Source organism: Dasypus novemcinctus, chromosome 2, assembly GCF_030445035.2.
Source record: "Dasypus novemcinctus isolate mDasNov1 chromosome 2, mDasNov1.1.hap2, whole genome shotgun sequence".
Taxonomy (NCBI): domain Eukaryota; kingdom Metazoa; phylum Chordata; class Mammalia; order Cingulata; family Dasypodidae; genus Dasypus; species Dasypus novemcinctus.
This window is the reverse complement of record NC_080674.1, coordinates 81420032-81432656: the sequence shown is the minus strand read 5'-3', so window position 1 is coordinate 81432656 and position 12625 is coordinate 81420032. Positions and strand designations below refer to the sequence as shown.

The 12625-nt window shown below is 41.6% G+C and overlaps 1 protein-coding gene across 1 annotated transcript in view; it reads right to left on the bottom strand.

Moving 5' to 3' along the window:
* The window catches only part of THBS4 (thrombospondin 4), a 45743-nt gene extending 33387 nt beyond the window's left edge, over window positions 1-12356 (bottom strand). The window contains exons 1-2 of the mRNA XM_004455893.4: window positions 12081-12356; window positions 6831-7034 (exon numbers count right to left, since the gene is read on the bottom strand). Of these exons, the coding sequence (XP_004455950.1) occupies window positions 6831-7034; window positions 12081-12168 (292 nt within the window). The 5' untranslated portion in view covers window positions 12169-12356. The remainder of the gene's footprint in view (window positions 1-6830; window positions 7035-12080) is intronic.
* Window positions 12357-12625: the final 269 nt, after the last annotated feature.

Genomic DNA, 12625 nt, shown 5'->3' with positions numbered 1-12625 from the left:
ACAGAGCCTCATCAAAAACCACTAAATACTTTATATCAGGTGATTTATCAACCCCAAACAGCACTATTATCTAGCTTATTCTTTTATATATTATTACAAAAGGTATAAATGGCTTTATAAAATTCTCTTCTCAAGTCAATATACATTGAGTTCATGGCATTCTTTAGATCTAGCAGTTTAGAAACTGTATAGAAAAAAAAGAGTATGTATGGCATAACTTATTTCTGGTAAATCCATTTTGCCTTCAAATAATTTCTTTCCAGGGAATCCTGAAATACATGAGCACTATAACCCAATGGGGGTTTGTCCTAAATTTCACTGGCCTATAGTTTTCAGAATCCCTTCTTTATAAGAATGGAAACATTTGCCTATCCCCGGTCTTTTAGAGCCTTTCTGTTCTCTGTGATTTTTAAATGTTACTGACAGTAGCTCCACTATTTCTTTCTTCAAGTACCCCAAGATAAAACTCACCTGAATTTGGGCAATTAAACTCACTAAGGAGATTGTTTTCTTGCTATTTCCTCATCTAGTTTGATTTTTTTTTCCTTTTAGTCATGCTTTGTCCATTCTTGAGAATTTGGAGAACATCCCTTAATGGGTAAGACAGAAACAAAAGAGTTTAATATTTATGATGAAGCTGTATTATATGTTAATCTTGCATTGCCTATTTCAGGCAGTGGCTTAATACCTTCCTTAGTCTTGCTTACTCTGAACATAGCTGAAAACATGCATTTTATCATCTTATATGTGATAGACTAACTTTGACTACTTATGTTTTGTGTTAAGTTTTAAAACTCTTTCCTCCATCTTCTGCATTTGAATTTGAGTTTACTCAAGAGCACTTCATAAGATTAGTGTGAAAATTAAAAGGGAAAATTAGTGTGGAGCCTACAGTACAGCCCTGGTACATTGTAAGGGCTCCGTAAATATTCAATAATTTTGAAGCCCCTCCTATTTTCCTCTTCATTAATGGGTCTAAAATTAAAATATTTAGACTCTCCTGTCTCTCTCAAGCTGTATTTCTCTTTAGCCTGCAGGCTCCAGAACCACTAGTCTGAATTACTTGACATCATCTATCCTCACGCTGTGGAGCTTGACTGACTCTCTCTATTCCTGCGGATTTCATTACTTTAAGTTCCTGGGGTTCCCTTCATTTCCACAGTACCACAACGTTCTTTGATCAAATTAAGACCAAAGAAGCAGTTCTTGTTTCCTTTTTCTGAAAAGTGAAGCTGTCTTCAAGACAAGCCAATAGTGGATCAAACCATTATTGTTGAGGGACAGCTGCCTAAATAATAGACATCTCTTGTCACTGCTATGTAATACAAGAACTTGCCATTTTTATTGAGCTTCACAGTCTAAAAAATATTATTATACTTTATGTAATTCAGTTCCTGCAATAAACCTATGAGGCAGCTAGTATCATCCTCACTTTGGAGATAGTGAAACCAAGGCTAAGCAATTGGGAGGTACATTCTTGTTGACATAGTAGGTAAGTTTTTTGGCTGTGACCCAAACTCAGGACGCTACCTGGAATTTGTCTCTATGCCAGATGCATGACAAGCTTCAACCATGTCTTCTATCCTGTTAAGTAATTTCTATGGAATGCTTATTTCTACCAGGATTTTACCACCTGCATTACTATTTTTAATCTGATAAATAATTTCTATCAGAAATACTGACTGTATTTCTCTGTTTATGTACTCATTCAAATGGTCTTCAACATTCACTCATTCAAAAAATGGGTTTTGAGCACCCACTATATGTCAGACATTGGATGTCTAGAATTTCCACAATGGTGTATATCTTCTTTAACAAACAAGGCTACTCTTCTCAGCCTCCATTTATTTTATTCAGTCTATTCACAAGCCACTTCTACGTACAAGGCACTGTGCTAGGTTTAGATACGAAGGTGAATTGGTGACATTTATTTTTAGGAGGTACTGGGGATTGAACCCAGGACCTCATATGTGAGAAGTACGAGCTCAACAACTAAGCTACACGTGCTCCATGATACAAAGGCGAGTGAAGTAATATTCAGTCCCTACCTTGAAGGAGCTTAAAACAATTAGAAGACCCAAGGCAAACTAATATTAAAACATACAAAGCCACAAAAGGAAAGGTGTCAAAAAGAGCTTGAGATGGGTCTTGAATGTATAGGATTTTGGTATCTGGGGATGACACAGGACTTGTATGAGGGCATAGCAGAGGGCAAGAAAAAAAGGATGGAGGAGAAGAGACAGCATGGGTGTGTCCAGGGAATTGTAGCTAGGCCATGTAGCTGAAGCACAGGCTGCAAGTGGGGTTGGAAGGAGGGATAAACTGGAAAGGTTGGTTGGGGTCATACAGTGGAAAGTGCTGAACGCCCAGCTGAGAGGTTTGCACTTTATTCAGTTTGGAATGGGGAACCACTCAAGGTCTCTGGAGTCAGCTGTGGCTTGACCTAAGTTATGCTTTGGGAATGGTAATCAGGTGGCCATGGGTAGAATGACTAGGAGAGGGTGAGAATAGCAGCAGAGAGTGGTAAATTCATTCTTCCCAATCTTCAGGAGCTATTCTTCAGTTTTTTTCTAGGAGCTCATCTAGGGCCCAGGGCGACCAAACCCCACTCTTTGATATTATCTGTGCAGTCATATTCCTCCCTGTCCCAAATCGTGGCTTTAAGGTAGAGCAGGATGCTTCCTATTTCCTACCCAGGTCTTCTAAGTCAGTAGAAAGACATCTTGATTTCTTCTGGCTGTTTCACTGTTTCCCACTCACATCTACAGAAGAGGATAGCAGCTGAACCTTGGCAAGTTGAACAATGCCTGGGGCTCATCCTCCAAGAAGATAATTCTTCCCCCACCCTCCAGAAATTACGCCAAGTCTCCCTGAGCACCACGGAATACCTCAATAGGGAGTCACAACCGCAGGCTGTTTCTTTCCCTTGCACCTAATGGAGTCAATGACTTCTCTTTATTGTTTCAGTCAGAATGGACTGCTGCTGCTTCCCAGAACTTGCAGATTCATCAGCTATGGAAAATCTTTGTACTTTCCTATTGCTCCAGCGAAATTTCTTTCTATTCCACATTCTTCAAACTCTCCAAGTGCTAATACTGGTATAAATTCCTCTTTGTTTTTTGAGAACTTTGATTTCTGGATTCCTTCAGGATTCTTTTTTACATCTTTTAAAGAGCGCTTTGTTTTCTCTAGTCAGAGAATGGAGAAGTGTTCATTAACCCTTTCGTCTCCTCTAACATGGAGATCAGCTGCTATTTACCGCTGAGTCTGATTGGAGATTGTTCAGAGGAAAATGCCCTAACAACTTCCTTCCCTACCCACCTACCTGCCCATCTATCTGGTGTGGTCTCTGTTTATAGAAACAAAAAGAATCAGTTCAAAGGAAGCTTGCTTCCTGTTTTTTCCAGGCAACACAGACATTCCACAATAGGTTCACATATACTGATCAACTTTAAAATAGGGAGCAAGATTCAGTGAGGGCAAGAGGCTAGGAAGAGAATTTTTTGTCCTTCAGAGGGCCTTCTAGCCCTGAAGCTGAATGAGCTAAAGAATAATCTTTCTAATGCATCTAAAATAGGCAGTTTATTGAAAAGCTGCTGAGTTTTGGATGAAGAACGGTGACTTTTACAGATTACAAACTGAGCAGCTGAGTTCCTTCAATAGATATGAGTTAAAATGGGGCTTTCTGATGTGAGATGGAGAGATGGGCTAATCCACCTCCTAACGGGCTGAAGATGGGGGAAAGCAGGAGGGAGTGGTTGACCATTTGCTGACCATATCCCAAGACTCCCTTCATTGTCTGGAACTTCACCCCAGTGAGGGTCAGAACTACATATAAAAAAAAGGGACAAAGCCCCATTCCTTATTTTCAACTCTATAGTTCTATGAAGGCTAAGAATTAGGGATACCTTTCAACTCCTCATCCTGCTGATTTAAATGTTTAATCACAATTAGAATTTGAAAGAAAGTAAAAGGGGGGCAAGAGAGGAGTTTTTTGAGAGTACACAAGGATGGATATAAAACATGTAATATTACACCATAACATATAGGAGATGTCAGACTGATAATGTAAACCATAATGTAAAACATAGGATAACTAAAAATGTAAAGAACTGTGTATCCTAAAGTATGCACCATAATGTAAGCACAGATATTACCTTGTTAGAAAGCTAATATCTCAGACTCTGTACATCACCTTAAGTAAATATGATGTGAAAAGGGTGTAAGAGTATCGCTGTGGAAGGAAAAAGGTTTTGTGGTGGATGTATGGGAGTGCTGTATATTATATATATGCATTGCTGTGGTCTAGGACTCCTGTGAAGAAATGCTGAATAATTAGGGGGGGGGGGGGAAAAAAAAAAAAGGATAGGATGTGGAATTTTTTCAAGTCAACATTCTTTATCTAAGTTCTTTATCTAACTTTATCCAAGTTCTTTATCCATCCTTTAAACCCATCGCTATATACCATTCCCTAGTAAGGGACCATGACATTATATTGGGCTTCAAATTTCGGGGAGTTCTGGACCACAGAGTGTTTCAACAATGGCAATGGAGGGATACTGGTATGGGATACCAATGACAGGTGATATATGGCTGACAGGGAGCTGTACAGAACATATGTCCAGGGGGCATGGTAATGATTGGATATACTCATAATGGCAACAATTAAAAACCACAGCAGGGGGGGTACTGGGTTCCTGGCCAGTGGTGCTCTGCCGCGGTCCCTAGGGGAGCAGCGACAGTCTCCCAGGTACAGCGGCGGGGACCTGGAGGGAGTGAGGGTTCAACAGTGAGCCCCTGATGCTAATGACTATGCTTGTGAGCTGATAAACCTAAAATAAGAACAAGGCCTAGAGCAACATTGTGCCTGGGAATTTCCTCCTGTCAGCCTTCATGTTACTCAAATGTGGCCAGTCTCGAAGCCAAACTCAGCATGTAAATGCAATGCCTTCCCTCCAGCGTGGGACATGACACCCGGGGACGAGCCTCCCTGGCAACGAGGGACCACTATCAAATACCAACTGATGATGCAACTGGAAAAGGAACTTATACGGAAGGTTCAATGCGGATCAGCAGAATATCCATGTCTACATAAAATAACATGACTTTAAAATGCTGTTTGACCTAAAGTAAGGGGGAAATGGAAAGGAGAAATGAGTTTATATGGCTACGAGTTTCTAAAAAAGAGTCTGGAGGCTGGCAGAAGGATTGCCCTCATGCACAACTGAGCAGAGTCAGCGACAGATAAAGCAGATACAACCCCCAGATATTGGTTCCTTTGAAGGCTAAAGAGACCCATGAGAGTTATGGCCATGGCCGATGGGGTTAACTACCAGGGCAGATGGCCCCTCTTTGGAAATGGTGTTTATGTGTGATGAATCTGGACTCAGATGGGATCTCCCTTCATAAGACTTTCATGCTAATGTGCTGGAGGTGCAGTTAACGTTGGGATTTAAGATATATTTAGGGGATTTGAATCTCTGGACTGACAATGTGATAGCCAGGTCCTGAACCTCAACAGACTCCAGCACCTACAATCTGATTTATTGGACTTACCACACTCAGCTAAGATGGAGTTGAAGAAGGACAACCACCACACCATGGAGCCTAGAGTGATTACAACTGAAAGTGGGAGGATTGCATCCAGCATCCATGTGGAATCTGAGCCTCCTCTTGACATAGAGGTGCAATGGACACAACCAATCCAATGTCCACATAAAAGAGGTGGCATTGGATTGGGAAAAGTGGACATGGTGGCTGATGGGTATGGGGAAAGGCAGGAAGAGATGAGAGGTGGAGGCGTCTTTGGGACATGGAGCTGCCCTGGATGGTGCTTCAGAGGCAATCACCGGACATTGTAAATCCTCACAGGGCCCACTGGATGGAATGGGGGAGAGTATGGGCCATGATGTGGACCATTGACTATGAGGTGCAGAGGTGCCCAAAGATGTACTTACCAAATCCAATGGATGTGTCATGATGATGGGAACGAGTGTTGTTGGGGGGGGAGGGGGAGGTGGGGGAGCGGGGTTGAATGGGACCTCACATATATATTTTTGATGTAATATTATTACAAAGTCAATTAAAAAAAAAAAAAAAGAATTTGAAAGAGTCTTAAGAATGAGAAATGTCTACTTTCTGAAGTAAAATGAAATAAATATAAAATCTAGCCAGAAGGACCATTCCTCCTATTTTTTTCTTCTTTTTCATAGTCCACCTATTTTTATTAAATGCATGAGACAGCACAAACATGTATCTGTGACATTCCTCAATAAGCAGAAACAGGTTTTTTCCCCAGGGTGCAGGTGGAGGGGAAAGAGATGGAAAACAGTGCCCTTTTTCTTTGGAAGTCATTGCTTAGTGCTGGTAGTGACTCACTTAGGCAGCAAAACAGATAACAGCACAGTGATCAAACAAGTGACAGACCTGTAAATTGACATGGCACAGGTAGAAAAGGGAACTGCTCACTTTGTTCTACCAGAGCTAGGAGTTAGGTTTGTTAAGCCACTTGCTTCCAAGAATATAACAATGCTGGGGTAGCCTAATTGTGCTGCATTCTGCCCTTCCACAAGCTAGTCTAGAATAACACAAAGGGGGAACAATGTCAAGGGACACATTGGCCATAAGCAGTTCTACATTCCTTCTTCCAATATTGCCCTCCCGCCCCCAATATGGGTGAATATGATAAGAAGAGCTTGGTATTGAAAACAGAAACAAACAGTGGTTGAGAATAAAAATTATATAATGGAACCTTCTTATGGGAACTAGACCCCAAATCCTGGATAGGAAAAGGGAATTTTCAAGATTATGCTTTTTGCAAAGTTGCTTACCTTTGTTTAAGCGACCCATCACTGTAAATTCAAAATATTTGCTGTTGTCAGTTGAAGAGTAAAGGCCGAAGATGGTGGCTGAGCTCTTCGTCTGCAGCTTGAAGGTGGAGATGATATAGAGCTCATTCAAGGTGGGGTCTGTCAGGACTGGCTGCAGAACCCCTGGGTTCAGCCTCTGACTGGAGGATGGAAGGAGGTCAAAGACTAAGGGGAAACAGGGAGAAAGGGGCCATCAGTTAAAGATATAACTTTGGGGCAAGGACAATTTGCAACTAGCTACAGTTAAAGCCATGTAAACTAATCTTGTAATCATTTTTCCACATTGTCAAACTCACCAGTTCTCCCTCACTACTTTTAGAGCAGCTGATCATTCCAACCAGAAGAAAGAAAGACAGCGCAATAATTATCCCATGTTATAGGCCGCAAGAGAAGACTATATTTGAAAACACAACATTGGATTTGGCTAGAAAAGTGGCTTGGAATGCCCATGGAGAAAAGCACTGAAGGTTTAAAGTACAAGGGGACAGGTGAGAACATCCAAAGTCTTTGTTTTTTGTTATCCCCAAGTAGTGAATTTCTGCCATGGGGTCCCTTATACACCCCTAGGACCAGAGTTGATTCTATTTTCCTGGTAAGCGATAAATGATGCAGGGATGGCTGCAGAAAACATGGGTGTGTGGGACATATATTGCCAGCAAAACTATTGCTACCTTTGTAATACTGCAGTGTTCCCCTCTCCCCTTCCCATTGTCCGTTATTTTTCTGTTAAAAATAGAGATAAAATCTAGAAAATAGGTTACCCAGGAATAGAATGGGAGTAGAGAATGGGCAGCTGATGCTCAATTTGTGCCAAAATTCCATTTAGGTTAATGGTAAATGTTTGGAAATGGATACTGGTGATGGTAGCATGTTATTGTTAAATGCAATTAATAGCGCTAAATTATGCTTGTGAATATGGTTCAAAGGGAGAGTTTTGGGTTATGTATGTTATTACAAGGAAAGTTAGAAGGCAAAATGTGGGACAGTATAACACAGCGAATCCTGATGTGGATGATGGACTGTGATTAGTAGTATACATATGGGAAACGGACTTGGCCCAGTGATTGGGGCGTCCGTCTACCACATGGGAGGTCCGCGGTTCAAACCCCAGGCCTCCTTGACCCGTGTGGAGCTGCCCATGTGCAGTGCTGATGCACGCAAGGAGTGCCATGCCACGCAGGGTGCCCCCCGCATAGGGGAGCCCCATGCGCAAGGAGTGCACCCCAAAAGGAGAGCCGCCCAGCACGAAAAAAAGTGCAGCCTGCCCAGGAATGGTGTCGCTCACACGGAGAGCTGACACAAGATGATGCAACAAAAAGAAACACGGATTCTCATGTCACTGACAACAACAAAAGCGGACAAAGAAGAACACACAGCAAATAGACACATAGAACAGACAACTGGGGCGGGCGGGGGAGGGGAGAGAAATAAATAAATAAATAAATCTTAAAAAAAACAAAATAGTATACATATAAGAATGTTCTTTCATGAATTATAACTAATGTACAACATGATTACAAAGGTGTTAATAAAAGGGTGGTATATGGGAAAGACATACCTAATGCAAACTATGGGCTATAATTAACAGTAATAATTTATTACTCTTTCATCAATTGTAACATAGTACCACACTAATGCAAAGTGTCAACAATAAGGGGGTATATGTGAACATTGTATTTTTTACATGACTTTTCCATAAACCTACAACTTCTCTAATTAAAAAAAAAGGAATTAAAATAACTCTAAGTAAAAAAAAAATACTGATGTGAGGAAAAAACCAATATGATGTGGTTTATATTTCTTTACTACCCTGACTGACAGAGTCTGTCTACAAAAACTAGAATCTGCATTTGTACAAGTTGCCTTTGATCAAGCAAGAACTTTCTTCCAAACTTTGAATATCTGTGAAAGCTGTGAGAGAATGTGTACAGTCATTCATAGGTAAAGCCAAATCTGAGTAATACTTACTAGAAATCATTTAGCATCTATCTTATTTATGCAAATGCTGTTTGAACAAATCCAATTGCCTCCAGGTACTTTAGCACCTAGAGCTGTCTCTAGAAAAAATAATCTGGAGACTAAAAGGTTAATATCCATAATTTATGAAGAAATATTACAAATCAATAAAATGATAAACATTTTAATAGAAAAATGGGCAAAGAACATGAAAAGGCAATTTACAATTTTTTAAAAATGGCCATATGATTGTTCATATGCTTAATTAATGATAATGAATTGCTTACTTAAACAATAAGATATTTTCACCATCAAATTGGAAAAACAATATAATAATACCCAATTATTGGTGAGGGTGTAGGGAAATGGGCACCCTTGTATATTGCTGGGTAAGATATAAACTATTATAAGCATTTTGAAGACAGTTTAAATAAAAGTATCAAAGGCCCTAAAATATGCATGCTCTTTGATCTAGCAATTCCATTTGTAGGAATTTATCTTAAGGAAATAAAGAACGATGTGGTAAATGATTTTGATTCAAGGATATTCACTACTGGTAATCATTCCAGAACTTCTGTTTATGAAGGATTTAGGTGAAGCAATCTAACTGGAAGAAGTGGGAAAACTGAATGTTTGGTGGCATAGCACTTTACTGTGAAAATGAACTGTCCTTAGCAAAGACAGAAGGTATTGCTGAAAATTACGGGTGTGGCTAAAGACACCTCAAGCCATCTTGTGGTATGATGGTTCAATAAAATGTTATTGCTAATATCGAAATACTGGAAGCAACTTAAGTGTCTTATATTAGGGCCCTGGCTAAATAAATTTTGGTCTTCCCAAAAAGTGGAATGTGATCTATTAAAAAGGGTAATGCAGCTGAATACTTACAGACATGGAAGGATGTTCATGATTTTAAGTGGAAAATAAGAGTATAAATCTACATGTATAAAGTGATCCCATTTGAAATATTTAGTTGCACAGAAAAAAGTTTGAAAGAGTGGGTAAGATTTAAATACAAAGATTTAAACAAAATGTTAATATTAATAGTGGCTATCTCTGGGTTATTTATGTCTTTTATTTTTTTGCTTATCCAATTTTCTATTTTTCTACCATGAATAGAAATTACTTTTGTCATTAAGAGAAAAATGAATTATAGTTATAAAACAAATGGGCAAAACCTAGTTACTCAAGAATGTCTACTTGTTTTAGGAAACAAGCTGTCTTCAAACCATTTATTTCTTTATGTTTGCACAAAACCTTAAACAGCAATACATGTAATACTAGAAGTGTTGGAAAGCAGAATCTTTATTGTATTCCCTCTAGCACCACACCCCCAAAACACGTAGACTGCCACTTACCATATTTCAAAAAGGAAATAAAAAATTTGAATTCCAGAGAGTTGGAAACTGCATTTCTCCCAGTGAGGGCGAAGGGAAATAAAGCAATATATTTGCAAGTTCCATTCAGGATGAGACATTTCCAGAAAAAAAAAAAGATGTATGTTTAAGGTATGGGAACTGCATTCAAAACTAAATTCTTGGTATTCCTGATCCTGACTGACTACATTTGCATCTGTAATTTGGCTTAAGTCAAACTTGCTCTACTTTAATCTGTATGGTTGATCTAATCCATTTGATTCCCTCTCAAGAGGCAGAGTTGGGATTAGTTAGTAATGAGTTTGGAGTGTTTTGAGAAGGAAATGAGACACTGCAATTTTCTATTAATGTTATTGCATTTTAGTGATAGTGCCAGGAACTTAGCACAGCCTTCTAGTGCTAGAGGTGAAATGACTGCCACCAATGAGCCCAACGACCATGGTAAGTAAAACCAATACATACTAATGTAAGACTCTAAAAACGAGATAAGCAAATTATCCAGTTGAGCTGCTAATTACAAACTAGATAACTCAATAAAAGAACCTATCAGAAAAGTGACTTAATCAGATCATCCACAGCAACTAAATTAACCAGATAATTTAGGTTTGTATAGCCTGAGTTCAAGTCTCCATGAAACAGCCAGGGAGCTCTGTCTAAGGAGAAGCTGGAATTCGTATATAAGGGACAGCCTGAAGTGGTGTGTTCAAATGCCAAGAATTTACGTAACACTGAATATCATACCCATAAACTCAAACCTGCCAAATAACATCTGTAGAAAGGAACTTTTGAAATGTGTTAAAATGCTTCCTTTCTTTCCTTCCTAGAAGCACAGGTCACAGTGAATAAATGTAACAGACCACATCATTTCAAATATTTCAACTCAAACTAAAAAGCTAGCAATACAGAGCCCCCTGAAACCATGATTCTGGCCGCCTCTCCTGGAAGCAAGATGAATAATTAGGGGAAATGCAAAGTTTAAATGTGTGATTACTGAAATGAGAGTTCAGAGGCCCCTCACTGGCGTTCTTCTTTGTCAAAAACACTTTTTACTTCAAGTTTTATGTTTTTCCCAGTTTTATTTTCTTAGTAATAAATCAACCAGGCACCAGTTTCAAAGGGAAGGTCACCACGCTGGAGAAACCAGTCAAAGCCCTAAATACTCTTTCTTGCTGAAATAATTTCCTCCTTTTGGTCTTTCCAAAAAATTCTTTTTAACCTTAAATGCTTTCTGCGAGATGGTTACTTCCACTTCTTCGCACAAAGGGGTTTGAGAATTATCTAGGTGTCTTTTCAAATTATATACCAAATATGTGCCATTTCATAGAAAAAGAGCATTTCCGAGTCCTTTCTTTTTCTATTTATCTCAGGATATCTCAATCAAGAGATTGAGTCAACTTCTGAAAGAGGGTTGGCTTTCAGGGTCTAAGCAAAGGCAGAGGAGAAAAAGGCAGGTGGCAGGGCAAAAACGGTAGGGGGCCACTTTCTCAGGGTGTCGGTCTCTGGGCCAACAACTCTCCCACTCTGCCCCAGGAATTAGGAGCAAGAGCTGGAAAGGGCCACCGGGGACAGGAACCCATCTTCGTGCAGAACTCGGATATCACCCCACCCCACAGAAGATGTTTTAGAGGTCTAGGGCCGGGTAGTGAGGTTTGAAGTAAATTCCACGTCTTTCCATAAACCTGAAACAAGTTTTGCTTTCCCCAACCGTTGTTTAGGGAATTGGTCTCATCACTGGATAATCGAATTTCAGAAAATTCTATAACCACCTCTTCTATAATCACAATATGCTCAGACTCGCGTCTCGGAGGGACAACAGAGGTGCGGAGCGGGGTCCCAGGAGCTTCAGGGGGCGCCCCGCGCGCGGCCCGAGCCCACTTACCCTGGGGAGCAGCCTGCGCGTCGGCCCCCAGCCAGGGCTGCAGGACCAGGTGCAGCAGGAGCACCGCGGCTCGGCGCGCGGCGGGCATGCTGGCTCTCCCGGTCCCGGGGGAGCCCGCGGGCGACGGCAGCGGCGGCCCTGCCTCGGTGTCCCCGGGCGCAGCGAGTCCCCGCGTCGGGGTCGTCCCTCGGCGGCGCAGGTGAGGGGCGCGCGGGGCGTGCGCCGGGCGTCGGGAGCTGCCGTCGGGGTGGGGGCGCTCGCGACCTGGCGGGCGGGCGCGGAGCTGGGGCGCTGGCAGCTGGGCTCGGCGGCCTCGGCCCTGCTTTTATGTCCTGGCCCCTGGGGGCGGGGGAGGACCGACGCCCGGGCGGCCCCCTTGGCCGGGATCCCCTTTCGCGGGAGGAGTGGGGTCGGCGGAGAAGAAAGGCGCAGGCGTGGGGACCCGGCTGCGCGCGGGATGGACGGAGTCCTGGAGTGGGCGCAGGCGCTGGTCCTGGACGGATGGGCGAGGGGTTTAGGGCGGTGGGACGCACCGAGGGGGACCG